The 21269-nt window shown below is 41.4% G+C and overlaps 1 protein-coding gene across 1 annotated transcript; it reads right to left on the bottom strand.

Moving 5' to 3' along the window:
- Nucleotides 1–559: 559 nt before the first annotated feature.
- GJA3 (gap junction protein alpha 3) lies at nucleotides 560–13896 on the bottom strand. The gene is made up of 2 exons (XM_009916098.2): nucleotides 12902–13896; nucleotides 560–7826 (listed from the first exon to the last, which is right to left on the bottom strand). The coding sequence occupies exon 2, from the start codon at nucleotides 7807–7809 to the stop codon at nucleotides 6274–6276; it is 1536 nt and encodes a 511-aa protein (XP_009914400.2). The 5' UTR covers nucleotides 7810–7826; nucleotides 12902–13896; the 3' UTR covers nucleotides 560–6273.
- Nucleotides 13897–21269: the final 7373 nt, after the last annotated feature.

Raw genomic sequence — 21269 nt, 5'->3', positions numbered from 1 at the left:
TTTCAAATGCAGAGGGTACGCCACATTATGCCCAGTAAGGACACATTTTCCCTGCACTAAAATCCTTCGTGTATTACCAGGTGACAGTCTTATTAGACACATCAGCTAGATGGATAAATCCAAGGTCGTGAGTCAGCACTGGGGGGAAAGATGGGAGTCACTATTAACACCACACAATACAGCATGAGATGAACAGTGCCTTGTGTGTCAAAATAAGAGCAAGGGTGAAACCTGTATTGGGCAGAAGGCAGAGGTACACCTCCCACTGATTTCAAGGGGCTCAGCATTTCACCCTTTGCACCTGCTAGAGTGGGTCTTGATCACACGTGTCTTCTGGATTGTGAACTTCCTTTGAAGCCACAGGGAGTTCTGCATGGAGACGGGTTTCAACATCCAGTTTTCCAACAGATGCAATTCAGTGAGCACTTCACATGAAGAAAGGAAGCAGCAGAATAAGTGAATGAAGGGAGAGAGCTAACTGACTTTGGTTAACTGTTCTGTCACGTTAGTATCTTAAAAGACCTTCTATACAACCATGAAAATTTAAAAGAGACAATACTGTGGTACAAAAAGTTTATTTAGTCATGATTTTGTAAACATATGAGGTAAATTAACGTTTACATCAACTTGTTTCTTACAGCATTTAATACACAAGGCACTTCTTTGAAGACAGCACTTTTAACTGTTTGCTGTTTTTATGTTACAAGTTCCTGATGGCCTAGAAAACTTGTGTTTGTTGTCAGATTCTGTCATGTAAAAGACAAACACCCAGTAAGCCACAAGAAAGCTCTGAGTAAGCCTTCTTATGCTTTACAACCCTCTAACTGTGAGAAACAGTGTAAATGGGAATAGGAATATATTCTCCACCTTAAAATATGTTCACATATCCTGCATAACTCTTCAAGGACTGAAACTTCTGGAATTTGATTGGCATCTTACAACAAACTTAAAATGCAAATTTACAATTTCTTTTTCACATCAGTGTTTTTTGCTTATGCAAATAGTCCCATTACCTTTAATGGTCTTATTTGCAAGAGTAAAAATAACTTGCATGAAATTGTATTTGCAGGCTCAGAACCATATCTTTGGCTAGAAAGCAAAACATTCACCTTTTGTAAAATCTTCTACAGTGTAACAGTGCAGTGTTTCTACACAAGTATTTTGTTTGGAATTTTAAACCAGGCTGTAAATTTAGCTCTTAAAGGACATATGTCACAGCTAGTTTTTGTCATTGAACCTCTAAACACACAAGAAAGGCATATCAATAATAATGAACCTTAGTTTATTTGGTAATAATTGAGTTCATGATGAAAAGTATCTTTTTCCATAGTGTGCTCCCTATATATCCAGCTCCCATATTTTAAATATACAGAGAAAACTGATACTATAAATCTGTGATCAGGTTAAATTGTCTTTAATGGTACTGCCTTATGTCTGAAGAGTTCCTGTGTTATAGTAAGACATTTCTCTTTTAGGTTTAACATATTGGCAGAGTAATTCTTTTACTTCTTATACAAATGTAAACTTAGAAAACAGTTTATTTAATCCAAATGTGCAATCTGAAATCAAAAACTGAATGTAAACGTCAGAAAATCAAAATTACAAGAGCACACTTTTCACAAGAAAAATCAAAGTAAATGAAACAAAAACATTTGGAATTAAAAAAAACCCAGCCTGTTCAAATCCATGGTGTTAGTGTTTGAATTAAACAAAAAGACATGGGGGCTCAACACTGCTTCTGCAGACTGTTGTGACCCACGTGAACTCAGTGGAATACAACAGTTTGTAGCAGCTGAGGAGATGGTCCCATGACTAATCAAAAAAGGACCTAAGTACTGATCTGATTCTTAAAGCTTGCCTTAATTATTTTACTGATCCTACACTTACATATTCATATCAGAAAATAATCTCAAGAACTGCAAAATGTCAGACATTTAACTAGCTCTAAGTGCCTTGATGAATGACAAATATACTGAGCCATATCAATCCCTGGTACCACTTTGCACACAACTGGCTTCCGAATTACACCAGAAAACAACACAGTTCATCTGCTTTTCCAGTACAAGCTACTTATTTTCAAGAAGCTATGATTCTTCAATGCCAGCACGGACCAACAAATTCAGGGAGCATTTTTTTATCTATGAAAAAACAAAAGATTGATTTTCATAGATAAAATATTCCACTTTAATAAAGGGAAGGTTCTAGCAGGCTGTCTTCATTTAATCAAAATGCAAAGGGAAGAAATGTGGGGGGGTTAAATTGTCTATATTTCATTTTCTTTTGTATTAACTGACAGCTGCACTAATTAAAAAAGCCCAGTGATAGAAAACAGATCAACTGTGTCCATGGCCAAGAAACTATGTACTTATGTGCAATGCAGATACTATGTTATGAAAAATTATGTTATGAAAAATGTACTAATGAAATCAGTGATTTGGAAAATATGTTTCATATAATCATTGCAGTTGGAAGAGACCTCTGGAAGTCATCTAGCCCAACCTGCTATGGTCCAAGCTGGGTCAACTAGTACCAGTGAGTTGACTTATTGCAAAGTTACACCTAGTAACTTGTTCAAAGAGTATCTTTTTTCAGTTTTCTCCTTTTCTTTTCCATAGCTTACCTTAGCATTTTTTTTTTTAAGTTCAAGAGAGAACAATTTTCCCACAATCATTCTACTCAAAGAGCAAGGGGGGGGGTGGGGGGGGTGCAGTTTGCTTAATAGCGGGCATGATTCTCTTCCAACTTCCGTTTTGCAGTAACTTACCTACTGGTTTCATGTTAGGTGTGCGTATAAGATCTTCCAAGATTATGGCTTGAACCATAATATAGCCATATGACAAGGCTAAATCAAAGTATCATTTGCTACCAGTTCTCTCTTTGGAATTAAATTATGTGAAAGAGCAAACAACTTGGAAATCAGCAGATTATTTTTGCCAACAGACTCTGTTCTGCAAGTTAGTTGGTGTTTGTAAGTATTTTCTAGAACTATGGAAGTCTGCATAGTTATGTTTTACTCATAGCACATTGAATTCAGTGATCATTCATGAGTTAAGATTAAAGTACTCAAAATTGGCCACACCAATAAGATTTTTTTCAACAAATCTGATTCCAGATGTGATGCAGCAACAAAAAAGCAGTTGTAAGCACTAAAGGGGAGTGCTGCCAAAACAGTTACCTGGGCTTAAATGAAGAAACAATTACTGGACTACAAATGAAATTGTAGGTAACCAAGAAGCTTGACGCTATATAATTACATGATGGAACTTAAGCTGATCTTAAAAGCACAACCTGTGAGTTGTAGCTTTGCTTTCTCAGACCAGTACTGTTTGGATGCAGAGGGTGCTCTGTCAAATTTCTCTAAGGGTTGTGACAAAATTACACTTCTCCCCCCGAGCTTCACCTAACAGGAAAAATGATCTTTTACAGCTTTCCAGTAGTTACTCTGCCTGAAAATACCATATATTCCACAAAAGCACCTGAACTCTCTGCAGGTCTAACCACACACGTAACTTGAAAAGGGCAGACTAGGTATCAGTGATCCTAAGTTAAATCTATCTCTGTTATTATTTTTTATATACAATATGGATGCAATCCTGCAGGACACACTCTGTGAGGGTTGTACTAAAGTAAGGACTGCAAGATTCAGAGCTCCATCAAACAACAAGTCAGTTTTGCTCTCAGGCGTTGGTATAAAAAAGCACATATTCTAGGTGGTCTGGTTTATATAAATACACTCCAGAGAGACTTCGACTTCATTCTTCAGAAGCATAAAAGAAAGGAAAATATAGCCCATAAATTTTGATGCACTAAAATACAGAGATGCATATTGCATTACTTCAGCAATATAATTACCTGGCATTTAGCAAAACTTACAAAACTGCTACTATAGATGCTAGTAGATCTAAAAATTTTGAGTGTTAAACTCTGCCTTTGTTTACATCTAGGCAACTTTAGTATAAGTTCAGCATAGTTGCATGGATACAATAGAAAGCAGAATTTAGCTTTTAGCTTTCTTGCAGAAAGGGTTTTTATGGCTTATAACATAGAAAATTCATGAGAGCATGCCTGAAGCTGAACACCTAATAGTAAATATCTTTATTGTACAACTGTACATTGACTTTTAATGCAGTGTCTGCCCCCAAGATCAGTGGCAGCAGAAGACTTCTCCTCACCTGGTTCACCACAAGCAGGTCAAGGATGTCATGAGACAACATGCCCAAGGGTTGCAGAACAGTGCTTCTGATCATGAGAAACTCTTTGTGTCTACTCAGAAAGCAGTAAAAATAAATGTTTAATCTTGAGTGGTGGGAATATATTTAACTGTTGAATAAAATAACACATTCAGGAAAACATTTAACAGCAGAGATAACTGGCAATTGTAACTACTTGCTACAGGGTGACCCTGCTTTGCCTGAGTAAGGACTGCACTGCCAGGGCAAATACTTTGAAGATGCAAAGGGCTATTCCAGTGTGTTTGACTGCTCTTCTCCAATTACAGTACTCTTGATTTATAGCAGCAATAGGACCGACTCTGAGCTTCAGTTCTTTTGGCTTTTGCTAAGAACAGAAGTTGGGCCTAATCCTGCATTCCTTTTTTACCCAAAAATCTCCTGAGCCTTACCAGGCATTCAAAATTCCGACTAATGTCTGTGAGAGTACTTGTTACAAAGGATTAAAGGACAGAGCCAGTTGTAAGGAAAGCTGCACCTTAGAAAAAAGTACCCAGTAGTTTCCTCCACCCATTTTTAAGGGAAACACACAATTTTCAAAAGCAGGATTTTAATGTCTTTATAAAAAGCCCCATAAATCTACATTCCTTCTGGCTCCCAAAACTCCATGTGAATGTTAGTTTTGCTTGAATAAGGCCTGCAAGATCCATCCCCAAATCTTGCTCCTTGTTAAATTGAATGAAAATCCTGCAAGTGACTTCAGTGGGATCAGAATAGACCCTTCAGCCACTGGCATGTTGCCCAGGTATTTTAGCCACCTTTTCTGCAATACAATATTGTCTAAATCTGTTTTCACTGACCTGTAAGACACTACAGATTGTTGTTAAAGGAAAGGGTAGAACACAGCAGGAAATAATGTTGCTTTGGGAATTTTACCATTAGTAAGTTTCTTTCCCCTTAGATTTTCTTGTAAGATCAAAGATCAAACTAAAATTATTAACTACACAGTCAAGTAACTTTAAACCTACAGATCAAAATTATTCTCAAAATGTTCAAATACTTAAAAATATGCACTCAAGTTTACTTCTAAAAAGCATTTTCCCAACAAACTTAAGCTGATATCTAATAGTCTAAAATGCAGAACTGTACTTTATCCTATTGTTTGTCCATGGGCAATGTATGGGGCCACAATGTATTGAAATCATAATCCTTGCTTTCTGAAGAGAAATTGTTCTGTGTAATAATTTCTGAGGTGTGGTTTAAATTCCTGTCCTCCTCTAAGCAATTTCAGAAGTCATCTAAAATTATAATCAAACATGCTCAAACATATTTGTGGGCTTAAAAACATGGTGTGATCATGGTCGGCAAACACTGGATAGAAGGTCAAACCGAACACTTCCTAACAGGTCAAGAGTAAGAAAAAAAATTATAGAAAGATGAACCTCAAAAATCTATTACAGGGGTTACCTAAACTTTGCCCAGCCGAGGACCACATTGGCGATTTGCCATGAGCACAAAGGCTCCACTAAGTCATGTTATATGGAAGAGTCTGAGTCACCTTTAATATGGCAAGTTGGTCCGTAGAGAGGACAGGTGCCCACGGGCAATATGTCATCCTGATGTTTGCCATAGGGCTACATACGATTTAAGAGGAAGAAAATAAGTCATCGCATCTGCTCACATAGAGCTTATGTGAAAAGGATGGAAGTGAAGGCAAGGGCAAGAGGGAGATGACAGCCAGGCACATGGGCACTAGGGATATTAACATTTTTCTCAGATGAAAGTCAGCCTCAGGGCACGTGACCAGCTACCATCACCACCTGTTATCTGTGCAGGCCTCCCCTACAGCTGCCCTTGGGAGATCTGCCATGGACATGAAGGAAAGCGGGATTGGTCCCCTGGCCCATGGGCTGCGCTTCAGCCACCCCTGACCTATTAGAAAATGTTGATATTTTTCCCCACTACAACTCACAGAGTGCAAAAACAGCAAGCGTCAAAGTTTGAAGCCCAGGCCTTCCCACCCACGCCAGGCCTGGCCTCCCCGGGCAGCTCCCCTGCCCACTCTGCCTTCCATCACCTGCTCCTCTGAGCAGAGGCAACCGCACTACACAGCCAGGTCGTCTGACCTGGCTCTGCAGCTGCTCGACTTACTGGCCCTGCTCAAGCGCCGTGTGTCTACGAGCAGCGGTGGCTCATGCATCTCCACGGTGGTGCAGGCAGCTGAGACGGACCGTTCCTCTGACAGCTCCTCCTCACCCTCCACATCCCACTTGCTGCCACTTGCCCCACTCAGGCTGGTGCTGCTGCCACTGTTGGCTGCAGCAACAGGCGGCCCAGCTGGGGGTGGGAGTAGCTGCTCCAACGGCTCTTCCTGCTGCGGAAGGGGATGCCGGACACTGCTGGGGGTAGAGGAGCCTGCTGAGCTGGAGGGCACCTTCCCCTGCTGCTCAGCTGCCATGTTGACCCAGTTCTGCTCGGCTGCCAGGGCATGGCTATTGCTGTTGAAGTAGTTGATGACGGCTGGGGTGGGTGTGGGGATGGGGGTCGGGATGGTGACAGGAGTGGAGATGGGCGTAGGAGTCACAGCACGGTGCCTCTCTTCAGGAACTGGTGGCGCAGCAGGGTAGCTGGCCATGGATGCTGCATTGGAGGGGGGCCGCGGTCTTGGAGCAGCCGCGGCATAGTATGGGGCCATGGTCACTGGGGCCAGCAGCGGTGTGACAGCGCGGGTGTCAGGCAGAACAGGGCGGGGTGTAGCAGTCGTTACCACCACAGGTGGTGCTGGTGGCGGTAGGGCAACAGGTTTGGACTCCCCTGTTACCATGACTGGTGTCATTGTTGCGACAGGCATCTCAAGGCTGTATCGGCTTGTCATGCCCTGCTTAAGCTTCTTCCACCCCAAGTGATATATCTCAAGCATGTTCAGCAGCAGGGAGACAGAGGCCACCACCAACATGAAGATGATGAAGATGGTCTTCTCAGTGGGCCTTGAGATGAAGCAGTCCACAGTGTGTGGGCAAGGTGAGCGGCTGCACTGGTAGACTGGCTTTAGCTCAAAGCCATATAGGAAGTACTGGCCCACAATGAAGCCCACCTCAAACAGTGTCTTGAAAATTATGTTGAAGACGTAGGTACGGAGCAGGGCACCCCCCATACGGATTCTACCACGTTCATCACGGATCGGGAGCTTCTCCTTCCCCCTCTTGCCAAGAGGATCCTTGACGTTATTGCTGCCTCCTCCACCACTGCTGCCAGACGCTGCTGCTCCTGGGTAGTTGCTGTCTTTCAAGTTTCCCTTCTTTTTCATCTCTTCTTTCTCTTTCCTCTTCTCCTCCATGCGTACAATGTGCAGCACATGGCCCAGGTAGATGAGGGTTGGAGTGGAGACAAAAATGATCTGCAGCACCCAGAAGCGGATGTGAGAAATGGGGAAGGCTTTGTCATAGCAAACATTTTCGCAACCAGGTTGCTGTGTGTTGCATGTAAAGTCCGACTGCTCGTCTCCCCAGACCTCCTCAGCAGCAGCCCCCAGCACCAGTATCCTGAAGATAAACAGTACCGTCAGCCAAACCTTGCCAATAACTGTGGAGTGCTCCTGCGCATTCTCTAACAGTCTCCCCAGAAAGCTCCAGTCACCCATTGTTTCAGATTTCTAACCTACAATAAGAACATTAGAGCAATTAGAGCAACGTTAAAAAATCTTGTAATTACACAATGCTGGGGCAGAACAGATTGATCCTCCACAAATGACATTTCTTAAGTGCACTTCCTTTTGCAGAATATTGCACATTTATTTTAAGAACTACATAACCCTGTGACCAGGTAGCCATGGGTTTTGGTGAGCACAGAAGTGGGATGTTTAGTGCTTTCACCTAGCCGATACAGGTTTAAGTGTCTATACACAACAGGCAAGAAAGATTCATAACTAGAATTTCTACAAGATTTAAATATTTAAAACCCATGATTTCTGTTTCTTCCACCTGAGATGCCTCTAACTGTTCTTGCCTATTTTTAGAAAAGAACAGATGGAAATCAGTTCAATTAAACAGAATATTGCTACTGTTAATGTGACTGCACTGGTACCAGAGTGTGATACAAATTTTGCCTAACTCTAATCATTTTTTTCTTATCAGGACTTATTTACTCCAGCATTCAGGAGCTTAGTAATGTCCCAGGTCTCTGCTATTTTCATACTGTGCAAACACAGAAAAATAATTACTCAAAACCTATGGAATTTACAGTTTAATTTTGGAAGTACACCAACAAGCATGTTCTCAGCGCATAGTCATGTTTGAGTTTATTTCTAAAAAGAGAGAATTATTAGAATAACTTGAAATATTGGGAAGAATGAGAAATTCTGAGAGGAATGGTGGAAAAGTTTCTATGCTATTTCCCCTACTGTCCTGCCAGTTGGTGTTACTGAACCACATGTACTGCAACATTATTTAAAAAAAAAAAAAAAACAAACCAAACCAAAACACCTCAAGGGTACTTCAGCAAATGTCCACAGAGATTTTCTTGGAAAAATAAAATTACATCCTATGACCTTACTTCTGTGACAAACAACTGGTATACATTCTCAGTAGTTTCCACCAATTCATGTATGATGGGCTTCCCATGTCCAGTTCTAGGCAGTGACAAAACTTCTGATTTGGAAAGGCACTTTAAGTGCAAGATTTTTTTTAAGATGGGGTTCCTCACAAGCTGCCTTCAATAGTGAAACAAGTTACTATCTGCCAGTATCACTTCTGTTATCCTTGGCCTGTTTCTAATCGGAATATATGTAAGAATATTGGAATATATGTAAGAATATTGGAATATATGTAAGAATATTGGAATATATGTAAGAATATTGGAATATATGTAAGAAGTACATTTCATTCTCATAAGGAACACACTTCTATATTTTATATGTCAACCTTCAGCTGAAAACAAAATACAAAACTTTACTTTCAGCTAACTTCAATACCTTCAGAAATACTTATATCGTAATTATAATTCAGATATAACAATTTGCATGCAAAAAAACACTACCAGAAAAGACTGATTATCCTCGTGTTTAAAAATATCAGAATATTTTATAAATATAACTGAATATTACTCTTTTTCCTTCTATATTTATACTTCTTGTCCAAATACCCATGTGTTTTACAATTCCAAACAAGAAAAAGCGTTCATCATTACAGGTAGGAATCTACCACTGAGAAAATGTACTATTCTCGGTATTATATTTACTGTGATTTCCAACAATGATGTCACTGTTTTTCCAGAGGAAGCATTTCTAAAGTCTGTACTGAACTTCTTTCAGGCTTTTAGTTAAGGTAATTAATGAAATTAAAGTTATTTAAGTTACTTTTTTTATAACTTGATTTCACTATGAGGCAATGAAATACCTGTAACTGCAGAATAGTATACTTTCACACAAAAAGCAACAAGATGCCCATTAGTATTTTGCATTTTTGTAAATCCTGGAATACTAATTCACTTTTTATCCCCACAAAGTTAATTCAGCAAAAAATCCCCCTAAAAAAAAAATAGATCTTTGATATTCTACAAAAACACATTCCCTTTAATGTAATTGAATTTTTTCCAGCATAGCATGACAGACTGTAAATGACCATATTAACAATGAAATACCAATTTTGCGTAGTAATGTCCCTCATCTTAAAACAATTTTTAATCATTTTTTAAAAATATATTCAGATTTTTTTATGAGTTGTATTTTTCCCCTCTTAAAATACTAGCCCAAAACTGAATAAATTGTTACAATACGCTATTTTTATAATCCTAATCTGTTTATATGATTTTAAAATTTAATCCTCAATCTTAATTTTATGAGGTTTACAATATTTTGTATGGTGAAGTAATTTTAATTTTGGGAAATATTAATTTTTCAGGGAATAATGAATTTATTTTGTATCTTTTTTACTCAAAACCATTTGAAGATACATTCAGTTTAGTTCCATCTTTGGACAGAACTAAACTGTTGTTTGGGAATGTTCTCATTTTGAGTAGAAAAATGTAGGAACAGCAAAATGAATAGTTATATTTGATGGATTAAAGAAGTTTAGCATAACACTAAGTTCAGTATTTCATTTCTCTGCTATCCTTTGCATTATTCTATGCCTCTCAGTTCAGTTCCCTCTGCCTCACTCTTTGTTTTCTATCCAGATCAAGCAAAACAGGCAGCTCAAATAATAAGTAGTCAAAGTTACGGTTTCTTCTTTTGTCACTAATACTTGTAATGGAAAGTTTATTCATCAGCAAAAGTTAGCACATTAAATCATCTTTAATTCATTAATTATTGTCTATTTTCAGCATGGCTGCCATCACCCTTGTGTCCAATGGCACAGAGGACGCACACTATTCTTTATACAAAGACAGATACTACCTTCTATTGTTCAGAAAAATGAAGCTGATCTGCCCTCATGAAAAATTATAACCCCTGCATTGTAAGGTGAACAGAGGTAGAAATCTCCCACCCCATAGGCACACTGTAGTGTATCTCTTACTGAGATCAACAGGCGATGTTGACTACATTGAAAGTAGGATTTTTTGTGCTTTTCTGAAGAATTATCTAGTGATTAGTGGAAAAAGAAAAACAAGAATTTGTAAAAAGTAAAGGAAAGACAACAAATAATACCATCTAATTTATTCTTAATCATTCTCCATTCACCAACACTACTGAAGATGTTTTTTTCTTTTTACTACAGGTCAACAATGCCCAGGCTTAGATAATTCAGGACACCAAAGACATGACACGATACATTTCTCAAAAGACACACTTAAAAAATCTATTCTAGTGCTTACATTAATTAAAAGATTTATTTCTGTGTATCAGAGTGTGCAAATTCATCCTGTACACAAAGAAGAAGTGTTTAAGCAGTGAGCAGATACATCGCAGCATCTTAACCTGAGAGAGGTGAAAACTTCAGTGTTCATCTCAGTATGAATTACAGCAGTCATTGCCTTCACTACAAATGTGTATTACCCATAGTACATAAATATAGGAAGGACATAATTTCCAAGGGCAATGCAAAGATATATATCTCCACTAGCTGGAGGGTTCTCAGAAATCCAGGTCCTGTATCTTTCTTCAATGTCAATACGTTCTCCAGTGAGTAATTCTTAAAGTCAGTGTAACTCATCCAAAAATCACACCAACAATTTTAAAGGGGTGCCTTGATACAAATAACCTTTAAATGACATCAAACAAAACCGAAGGGCTCACAGAGTTGTCACCATTAAGTTCAACAATAAAATACCTAAATCTAAATTTAAACAGCCACAACTCGGTATTTTAGCAGAGAACAACAAGCTTGTAGTGTTACGTAAACTTCAACTGTACTACTTTCAGCACTGCTGAAATACAGAGCTAGGCAACTGTTAAGCCCTAATCTTACATATGGATTGTGAAGGGAGACATTTTTTCTTTCTGTGCTTGGAAAAAATGCAGATTAAGAAATGAAACATCTTTATCTGTATTTCATGACATTCATGCAGAAATACCCACTAGGGTATGACAGAGAATCTGCCTCAGAAAGCAATCTAATTCAATGGTATGAAAAGCAAGGACTTCATGAACCTTGGGGTCATTTAATAGTAACTGGGAGTTGTATATTGTTTACCTCAGTTAGAAAATCATTCCTCTGAGACAAATATTGAAAAATTCATAAAAACTGGCATGACATTCTGTTTAAGAATCAATGCTGTGCTATTAATTACTAGGTTTAGTACATGCAAAAATACACTTTGTGGATGGTGTGTGTGTTTGTGTGTGTGTGACAAAGAGAACGAGCAAGAGAGAGAATAAATTTTAAAAGCTGTGATGTCATATATATCCCTCTACAGGAGGGAAATAATTATCATGTGGTATCTATAAACTTGCCAGTTATTATCTATATTTCTATTTCTGATGACATCACCGAAGAGGTTCATGACTATGTATCAAGTCTGTGAAACATGAGATTTTAATTATTTATAATTTCACTCATACATGTATATGTTTATGTATTTATATATATATATGCACACATATTCACACATAAATAACTACACAGCTATGTTACATACATTACCAGATTATGAGTCCTGGTGTATTTATGATTTTATTATACTGGTTTATCTAAAAAATGTCCCTTAGCAATTATTTAGAAACCTAACAGGTGTCCTTGTCTGAATACGATTTCTTAAATTCAGTCCACATTTTCTTTCATTTCTTGTGACAGCTTAAAATCCTGGGACTTAGGTTTTTATCATCAAAATTATCTAGATTTTATAAATCAGTATACGAGAAAAATGCTGTTAAAAGAGACAACAACTTGCAATATTTCCTTTGTTTTTACAATAAACAGTCAGGCATCTCCATGACTACCAGGTTTTTAACCCTGCTAATTTAAATCTGATAAAAGTAGTCACCCTGCACAAAGTCTGCAGAGTGACCATGTCATTCCAGACAAACTGGCAGATATGCAGGGACAGCATAGGCTACTATAACTTCCAGTGAAACCTAATGGTATTTGGTCATGTAAATATATATACAAAACAGAATGGTGGGTTTTTCATAATTCACAATGGAGGTTTCATAATTCACTTTATAAACTTGTTTAAACGAGGACTTGAAAAATACCTTTCTTGCTCATAGTGTTATACTTTCAGACACATCTATTACCACTTTCACTGTATTTTAAACTCTTACTAAAAATTAATTCCTTAGCTGATCTTGTTATTACCTTAAACTTACTTTACTGCTACGGAGCCTCCTCCTTAAATCCCAGACAAAACTTCTCTTGACTTCTTCTTGACTTCACTTGACCTCTGAGTGAAGGTTTGGCCTGAGTAAAGGAAAAACGCAAGGAGCGCAGGGCTGAGCCCAGCAGGAGAGCTACACCCCACCTGTTAAACTCCTCTGTTCCCTGGCTTAACAAACCCTTGCTCCAATTCGTTACTCGCAGGAGAAAAACAGGAACAAAAAGTAACCCCTTTTCTCCCCCAGAATACTCAAATGCCATCTTAGAGCTCTATGTTGGAATTAAAAGACAGTGACTTACCAATAAAACTCTGAAAGGTGTGAAGGGTGTGGAGCTACCAGGGGGCTACGGAATAGCCGTCGAACTTGAGGGCAACAGTCCCTACATCCCGAGTGAGTGAAGCATGAATGAGACAGATCTGTCAGGTGCCCACATACGATCAGCCACACAGATCTAAAAACTGCACAGTAAGGAGTGTCCCGCCCCCCGCCCCAGATATACAAAGGAAAGACGAGCCTTTCTGGCATTCAAAGACTCAAGAGCCTTTTTCACTGCAGAGAAGCAAGTATCCCAACAGACAAGTATCGGTCTGAGGGGACTTCAGGCAAGTAACAGTAACTGCAAAGGAGATGGTGCTATACACCCTGTTCAAACTTCTTAAAGTACATTTTTGTCTTATGGAAACCATTTAAATATTTTTCTAGTTTAATTCTAAAGTGTTCCTGTAGGATTTTCCATTTTCCCTTTACATTTCCATTTTCCCTTTAAATTTCCCTTAAAGGGAAACTCTAGTAGCTCTGGCTACTCAGTTCAATTCCTCCTTCATATCTATGCCAGTATCTTAAAGACCTAACACACACTCAGGACTCCTAATAACATCCTAGGCTTATGTGATTTCTTCAGTGAGTCAGCGATGAACCCAAATACTTTTCTGATACTCCTTTTGCCTACAGGGAAAAAAAACAAATGAAACAGCTTTTCTTGCCTATAACACTGGCAACCTTGTGCTTAATCAAGCTATAAATATCTTCCAAAGAATATTTGCTCATCTCAAATACTTTGCATCCCTTGTGAGTCCCAAGTGAACAAGTGAGTAACTGTCATGTTTTTGGTAACTCTCAGACCAAAGACGTGTCCAGAGTGAGATAAAAGCAGGCCACCCAGCCGTTTTCCCCATTATCAGGAGAAAGTGTTTGTAAGGGCCGGGTAACTCAGAGCTCACTCCAAGAAACCCCAGAACCATCTTGGGTTACACTCATGAGCTCCATCATTCTGTGTGGCACCACTTACAAGGGTGAAAGCAGTTCTGGCTCTGCTTTATATTTAGGATTTAACCTTACTCTGAGCGTAAAACTGGACTGAAATGCACATCAATGTTAAAATGTTAGTGGTAACCGTTAAGGAAGAATTACATGCCCCTACCCATGCACACTTCGGTGGGCAACGGCCACAACAATCCCGTATACAAATGATACTTGGTGCTTCCCCTTCCACTGCATTTTCTGAGGTATTTTGTGACGTTTGGACACTTTTCCCTGCCACACCAGGCTCCGTTATCGGTCCCATCTGCGAGCACCACTGCCTGCAGACGGTTCCCTCAGTGGGGCAGAACAGGGGACGCTCACACCAGGGTCCCTCAGGGACCTATTTAAAGCGGTAAGGCCCTTTCTACTATTCCTCCTCAGCACGATGAGCAGAACTCGGCCTCGCCCTGCCCTTCCCTGGCACCCAGCCCAGGGCCGAGAGGCACGGCAAACGGGCAGAGGCTCCAAGCAGGCTCCCGCCCCCAGCACAAGCTCCAAGTCTGCCCGCGGCCACGTCCCCTCCAGCGGAGCCCCCCTCCCCGGGCTGCGGGCCCGTGCCCTGAAGCCGTCTGGCGGGCGGCACAGCCCAGGGTCGCTCTACTTACGCTTTACGGGAGCAAGGCTATCTTAAGTAGCAAAAGCTTAACTCGTTCAGAAGAGTCCAGACAGTGTTGGCGCATAGCTCATTTAACTGGGGGGAGTGGGGGAGAAGCCCCCAGACTTTGCTCGGGCTATGGAAAAAAGCGGCGGACAGGGGTGCAGCGGCGGGGCGGGACGCGGCGGGAGGCCGGTGCCCAGCGCCCGGACCTGCTGCCTCGGCTGGCAACGCGCCCCTCGGGCGGCCGGCTGCCCACAGCCCGCCTGTGGCAGGGGACCTCTGACGGCCTCCCCTGTAGGCACCGGGCACCCGTCCCTCCCTCTCTCCCCTCCCCTTGCCCGCCTCCCATAACGGGACGAGCCGCCGGCTTCACACGCAGCCCCTTCCGAGGGGGGCCGGGCCGGGCCGGCAGCCCCGTCTCCTCACCCGGGAAAGCTCCGAGCGGAGCGGCCGGGGCGTTTGCCCTTCTCTCCCTTCCCTGCCTTTTAAAACGTCGTGCAGATAATCCATCCTCCTTCGCGGACCAGGTGGGATTTCCCGTGAAATAAACAGCTTCTTCCTCCGCGAGGACAAAAGCGTAAGAAACCCCTCCCCGCTGGGGTTTCCGCCTGCCCCGCAGGGCTCCGCTCCAAGGCAGCGCGGCGGGACCCGCTACCTGCACGCCCCCCCGCCCCCGCCTCCTGTGCCCCTCAGAAACGGCGGTACCGGCCGCCCCCGGGGACGCTTGGTAACCGGGGCACGGCTGCCGGCACCGGCTGCCGCACCTTGACGGCCCTGGAAGAGGGGTCATCGCCCAGGTGGCTTCCCGCCCAGCCCGCCGTCGCCGTGAGGAAAACGCGAGTCCCACCGAAGTTCGCACGCCCGCTCTCTCTCTCACCCTCTCACACACGCGCGCGCTCTCTCACGGGGCGGAGCAGCGCCGCCCAGTGGCGGCCGCGCGCACCTCCCGCGCGCCGGCCGTTGGCGGGCTCGTAACGGCTCTCCGGATCCGGCTGGCTTCAGCGGAGGGAGCTGCTCTACGGTTTCCTTACTATCCGTAAATCTTAAAGGGGAGAATCCCACCTTCATCCATGAGGTGTTAGGTATATCGTAAAGCAAAAATTTTAAAAAAAAAACCCAACCCTGACAACAAAAAGTTCTTCACCGAAAGGAGGGTTTTTTCCTGAGAGGAGGTAAACCTTGCTGCTGGGGCCTGCGTGTCCTGTGTGAAGAACCCCAAAGGGCTGCCAGCCTCGCAATCCGGGGTGCTTCAGAGGTGGCGGCTACTGCCCTTCTGTCAAGACAGATCCTTTGGTTTTCAGAGTGAAGACAGCGTTGCATCAGCTCCTTGCAGTATTTCAAGACACTTGTAAAATTTTATACATGACAAGCCTGGGTCTTCAAAGTTTGAGAGTCTATACATGAGTCTGAGGCTATGTTAGGAAAAGGAGGCATTATGGATAATTTTTTTGAAAATTTTTTTCCCACAGGCTCTCCTCAGTCAAGATTAGCTGTCAAGCTGTTGCACACAGACCATTTGAAAAACCAGATGAGTTGCAATTATTTTCAAAACAATATTTTAAAGGTGGCTCTTGATATTTTCAGCATCAGTACTCAAAAATATTACCATCACCTATATTTTGGCTAGGCTTTTTGGTGTTCTTTAGTGTTGCCCTGAGAAAGGAAAAGATTAGACAGAATGACTTAAACTAGCATGACGATTCAACAACTCTTCAGCAATAATGTATGAGTTTCTGTTGATAGCTACTCTACAGTCAGAAAGATGAAAACTTAACCACACCAGGTCATTCCCAAGGCTCTCTGTTGCTCTATTCAGTAAAAATACCAGCAAAGAAAAATTTTGAGACAGTTTGAGGAGCTGCATGTAGTAAAGGACTAGTGACAAACTGAAACAGGCCACCCCCATGCTCTTATATCCTTGCAACACTTAGTTGCTCCCTATAAATCTTTCAGCTGAAAACACTAGGGAGGAAGATCTCTGTTGGTCTAAGCACTGGTGGTGGCACAAGGACAAATTACTCTATTCAGAGATGGGTGATATATCTGAAACACAGTGCTGCCATGATTGTAAGTGTAGTAGTACCACAGTGTGGATCCTGAAGCAGTGGGGCATGAGGGGCTGTGTTGGGGTATGGGAGGGAATCCCAGCAGCCCCAGTAACTCCTGACATTGTAACTTCCTTCATGCAGTGAAGTCCCTTGGCTCATCAGGTCAGCTGAAGGGCAGGAGGTTTGATTTTAGGGAGAGGTAGAAAGAAATCTCTCACTTCCAACCATCTGTCCAAAGGGTTTAATAGCATGAAGCACTGGGTGTTTATGATGGATTTTTCAGTCTCTGGAAGGTTTCAAGTGGTATCTCCCACTATCTGTACAAATTGGCCTTGACACATTTTTGTAAGAAAAATATTCTTAGGAGAGCAGTGAGAGTCTAGAGCAGCCTTTCAGTACTGCCACAGAAGGTTTTTAAGATAGAATTCAATACACTTTGACTGGGCTTAATCTGATGCAGTGCCTGTCTACCATGAGACTACACCCATCAGCTAACAATTTCCTTACCAAGAATTCCCTTCTGGGTTCTTGGAAGAAGAGGTTTGGATTGTTGACAAAACCCTCTGGGACATTTGTAGAAAATGAGACAGGCAATGATGCAAAGTCCCCCGGGAGAAACTTGAAGGGAGCAGCTTTAAAAATAAAGGACCAATTATGTACTGGTGGAAAGCCCAAGCATGAAAGCATGTTGAGGAGTTATGGAGGGCTATTTGTTAGTCACATACTAGAACAGGAGGATCTAAAGCCAAGTAAGGGGGAAGTAGAAAAAGTAGGACTTGTATCCCTGGGGTATTTATTCAGAAGGAAGATATTCTCAGATTTAAACAATGGTGTTAAAAAACGTCTCTTCATGCAGACTTTCTCACAGAGGGATTCCCATGAAAGAGCCATCCTGATAGCTTCCTCACTGTCACTTATCTTTAAAGATGCACCTCACTGCCAGTGGCCAGATGCCACTTTAGTGTGCTCAAAATCCCTAGGTCCTTGTTACCTTTAAAGAGTTCCCTCCATTGTCATTAACACTAGACAGCAACATAAAACTTAAGGTGACATTTAAATTTTTACATTAAAATGCATATTTACATTAAAATGCATATTTACATAATCTTCAGCCTTCCTTTAATTATCTTCTTTAGTACCACTTTTGGTCTTCCATCCAAGCCTCCACACAGGTGACAACCCCTGTTCCATGTGAAGACAAGACCTTTAGCAGTATATGATTTGGCTGGTGCAGAAACAAAGTGCATTCAATAAGTGTGTAGACAGAACAGGCAAGCAGGTATTTTTAAGATCAGAAGAATCAGGTTTGCATGGCAAGGTACAAAGAAAGAAGATCAAAAACGCCAAGCTTTATGAAATGGTAAGAAGATCTCATAAGTTAAGAAGATATATCTTGATCTTAGTCTGAACCTGAGCTGCTGCTCAACAAGAAAAATGGTCCTTTTCAGATCTGTATTGATCCAAAACAGTATTTTACCCCATGCCATTTCTAATTTAAGCATCTATTTTGAAGTGCAGAAGGGGATCACTCTTAGTGTAACCGTGCTTCCAAACACAGTTTAGTGGAAGGACCCCTAAACTGCGATACCTGCCGTTAGTCGTAAACAAGCCACGCCAAAGTGATACATGGCCTGACAGTGCTGATAGCAGTTCTGTCCACACAGTCAGCCTAAAACAAGAGCTACAAATGCCTTCAGTTCATCTTGTTGTGGCACTACATGGTATGTCAATAAAAAGAATTGCGCTTGACATGCTGCTGTGCTACAGAAGATGGCACTAAAGATATTTAAGTGCTGAGAAAGGTTACTTCTACCTCAGGAGGCACTGTTTGAAGCGAGGGTTAAAATCTTTTCTTCTCTAGTTGTTTTCTACATGGATGAATCAAAAGACTTTAGAACTAATTAACAAATAAAATGGTAATAAAAAGACTGAAGTAGTAGTATATTATATAGTAATTATTATTGTACCAATTAGTGATTAGTGTTCTGTTCTGTTAGACGCTACTGACACATCAAAGAACACTGTTACCAAAAAAGATCAAGGCATCAACACAGCATATTAACAAATAAGAACTGGTGACAGGAAGAATTATTCTTACTCCTAGTTTGTAGGAAGAGTTATTGTGATTTCTAGTTTGTAGGAATGGAGGCGCAGGAAGACTTAATAACTCATCCATGGTTATACGGGTCTAAGAATGGCACTGAGACCCTAGGCTGGCCTTTTACCCACCAGAACAGGCTTCCGCTCAAAAGTCCTTTGGAAACCGTGGGAAGTCTCCCAATACAACAAAAAAAATCAGACTGTTCTGGGATATGTAGCAGTGAGATGCTTTCAGGTCATCTTCATGGAAGCGAAAGGTCCACGTGAGATATGGCAGAGGAAGAACTATAACTGTACAAGCCAGGCATCTGTTAGGAGGAAGAATCAAAAAAGAGAGACAGAGGACATGCAGAATCCTAAGAGAAATTATACCTTTTATCATTCTGTCATGGTGTGATGCTTTTTTTTCCACACTACTGGCACAAATATGAAGAAATAAAAATACTGATATTTGAAATATATTCATGCCTGCCACAAGCTGGGAAGAAAGCTAACTGAGCTGAAAACAAATCAAAATGCAGAGTTCAAATAGTTCTCTGCTGAGTTAGTGAGTTAAATCAACTCATACAAAGGTTGAGGGGAGATTGTGTCAGAGCAAGGGAGAAGATGGCCAGTAGGTGAGAAGCAGGGCCGGTAGAGAGGAGTAGAGAGCTGGGAAGGATACAGCAGCAAAAGAGGGAAAGGCAGTAAAACTTTAGCCTTTCTAGTAGCAGTCACTTATGAAAATACAGCCAGAGGCTGTGGTTTGAAATTGCAGTGTGTGTAGCAGCAAATAAACTTAACATGTTGCCATCCGCTCCGCCCCTTCCGCTCACTCCCTGCAGCTCTTCTTGCCCAACACCATGGCCTACTGCTCACAGGCACGTTGGCATAAATGTTCATGTGGCCTCCCTGTAAGCCAGATCAAGGAATTGATCCAGCTAAAAAACAATCCAGCAAAGCAAAACATTTGTTTCTTCATCAGCTATGACCGTTGGCCAATCCAGTGCTGAGCACACCTGTGCAAACAACTGTGCTGCACAGAAAAGGTCCTGGAGTGGAGGCACTATGTTGAATGGGGTCAGAGAGAGACACAGACAGGATAAGAATGAGCAGGAAGGGATGACCTCAGTCTTAATGCCCTAAACTAGTACTACCAGTGAACAACTGATAGAGCCAAACCACAACCAAAGCTCCTAAACAAGGATGTTCTTTTTCATTGTATTCAGGATAAGAGCAAATATGATATGTTTTACCAGGAATGTACCTTGCTGACAGGCACGATGAATTTGTAAAGGCCTCAAATACTGGCTACCTTCCACAGGAAGGAATAGCAATAGATATCTTGCTTTGAAATAGAAAAACAAAGCCATGTATAGGAAAATTTCTCTACAAAATTCAAACTGCTGCAGGACGTGATGGTCTGCCTCTGCAATGAAAGAAGCCAGTAACACAAAATGGCATGCTATTGCTGTGAAACTTCTGGACACAGGCCAGGCTTCAGTGAACTGCAGCGATGTTTGCATATATAGTCAACTGGACAGCAGAACTGAAAATTGATCTGAGTTTCGGTCTTCCTCCTGTTGGGAGGAATGCCTATTTTGTGAGACACAAAACCGAGGCAGAAGGAGCTTTTTACCCACTGTGTTGAAAAGCAAAAAAAAAAAAACCATCACTAACTTCACTTTTCTTAATTACAATTTTATTTACACACAATGCCACCTCATATGTTTTGCCAGGTGGAATTTATTATAGCACAAGAATGTATTATTACAATTGCTAAAACTGCAAAGGAACCATGCTGACAGAGATCGTGCTGGATAGACCCTGCACTGACAAGTAGACGAATGTATATGAAAAAGATTTTGATTCAGCAGCTGAACTTTGGCTCAGCAAAAGGAACGTGTACAACTGACTCTTTCAGTTGGGGTCCCCTTCCTCACAGATTTTAGAAGTTCCCTCTGTCCTACAGCAGAGTCCTATACCTAGACCATCCTCAACAGATGTTGGACTGAGTTGTCATTTAACAGTCTTCAGTGATGGAAACTCTGTCATCCAACTCAATGCTTAGCCCTCTTCACAGAGAGGTTTTGTGGTGACTAGCCTACATCTCATTGCAATGTAAGCCTATTATTTCTTGTACTGTTGCCAGTGGATGTGAAGAGCAACATCTTCATCATCTTTGCCACAATCTTTTACATATTTGAAGAGTGCTGTTGGGTCTTTCCTCAGACTTTTCCAGGCCAACCCATTTCTTTCAGGCTTTCCTCACAGGTTCTGTGTTTTAGACATTTGGTCATCTATTAGTCCTGACTCCTGGG

Source organism: Haliaeetus albicilla, chromosome 20 (assembly GCF_947461875.1).
Source record: "Haliaeetus albicilla chromosome 20, bHalAlb1.1, whole genome shotgun sequence".
NCBI lineage: Eukaryota > Metazoa > Chordata > Aves > Accipitriformes > Accipitridae > Haliaeetus > Haliaeetus albicilla.
Note: the sequence above shows the minus strand (reverse complement) of the source record. Positions and strands in the feature narration are given on the sequence as shown.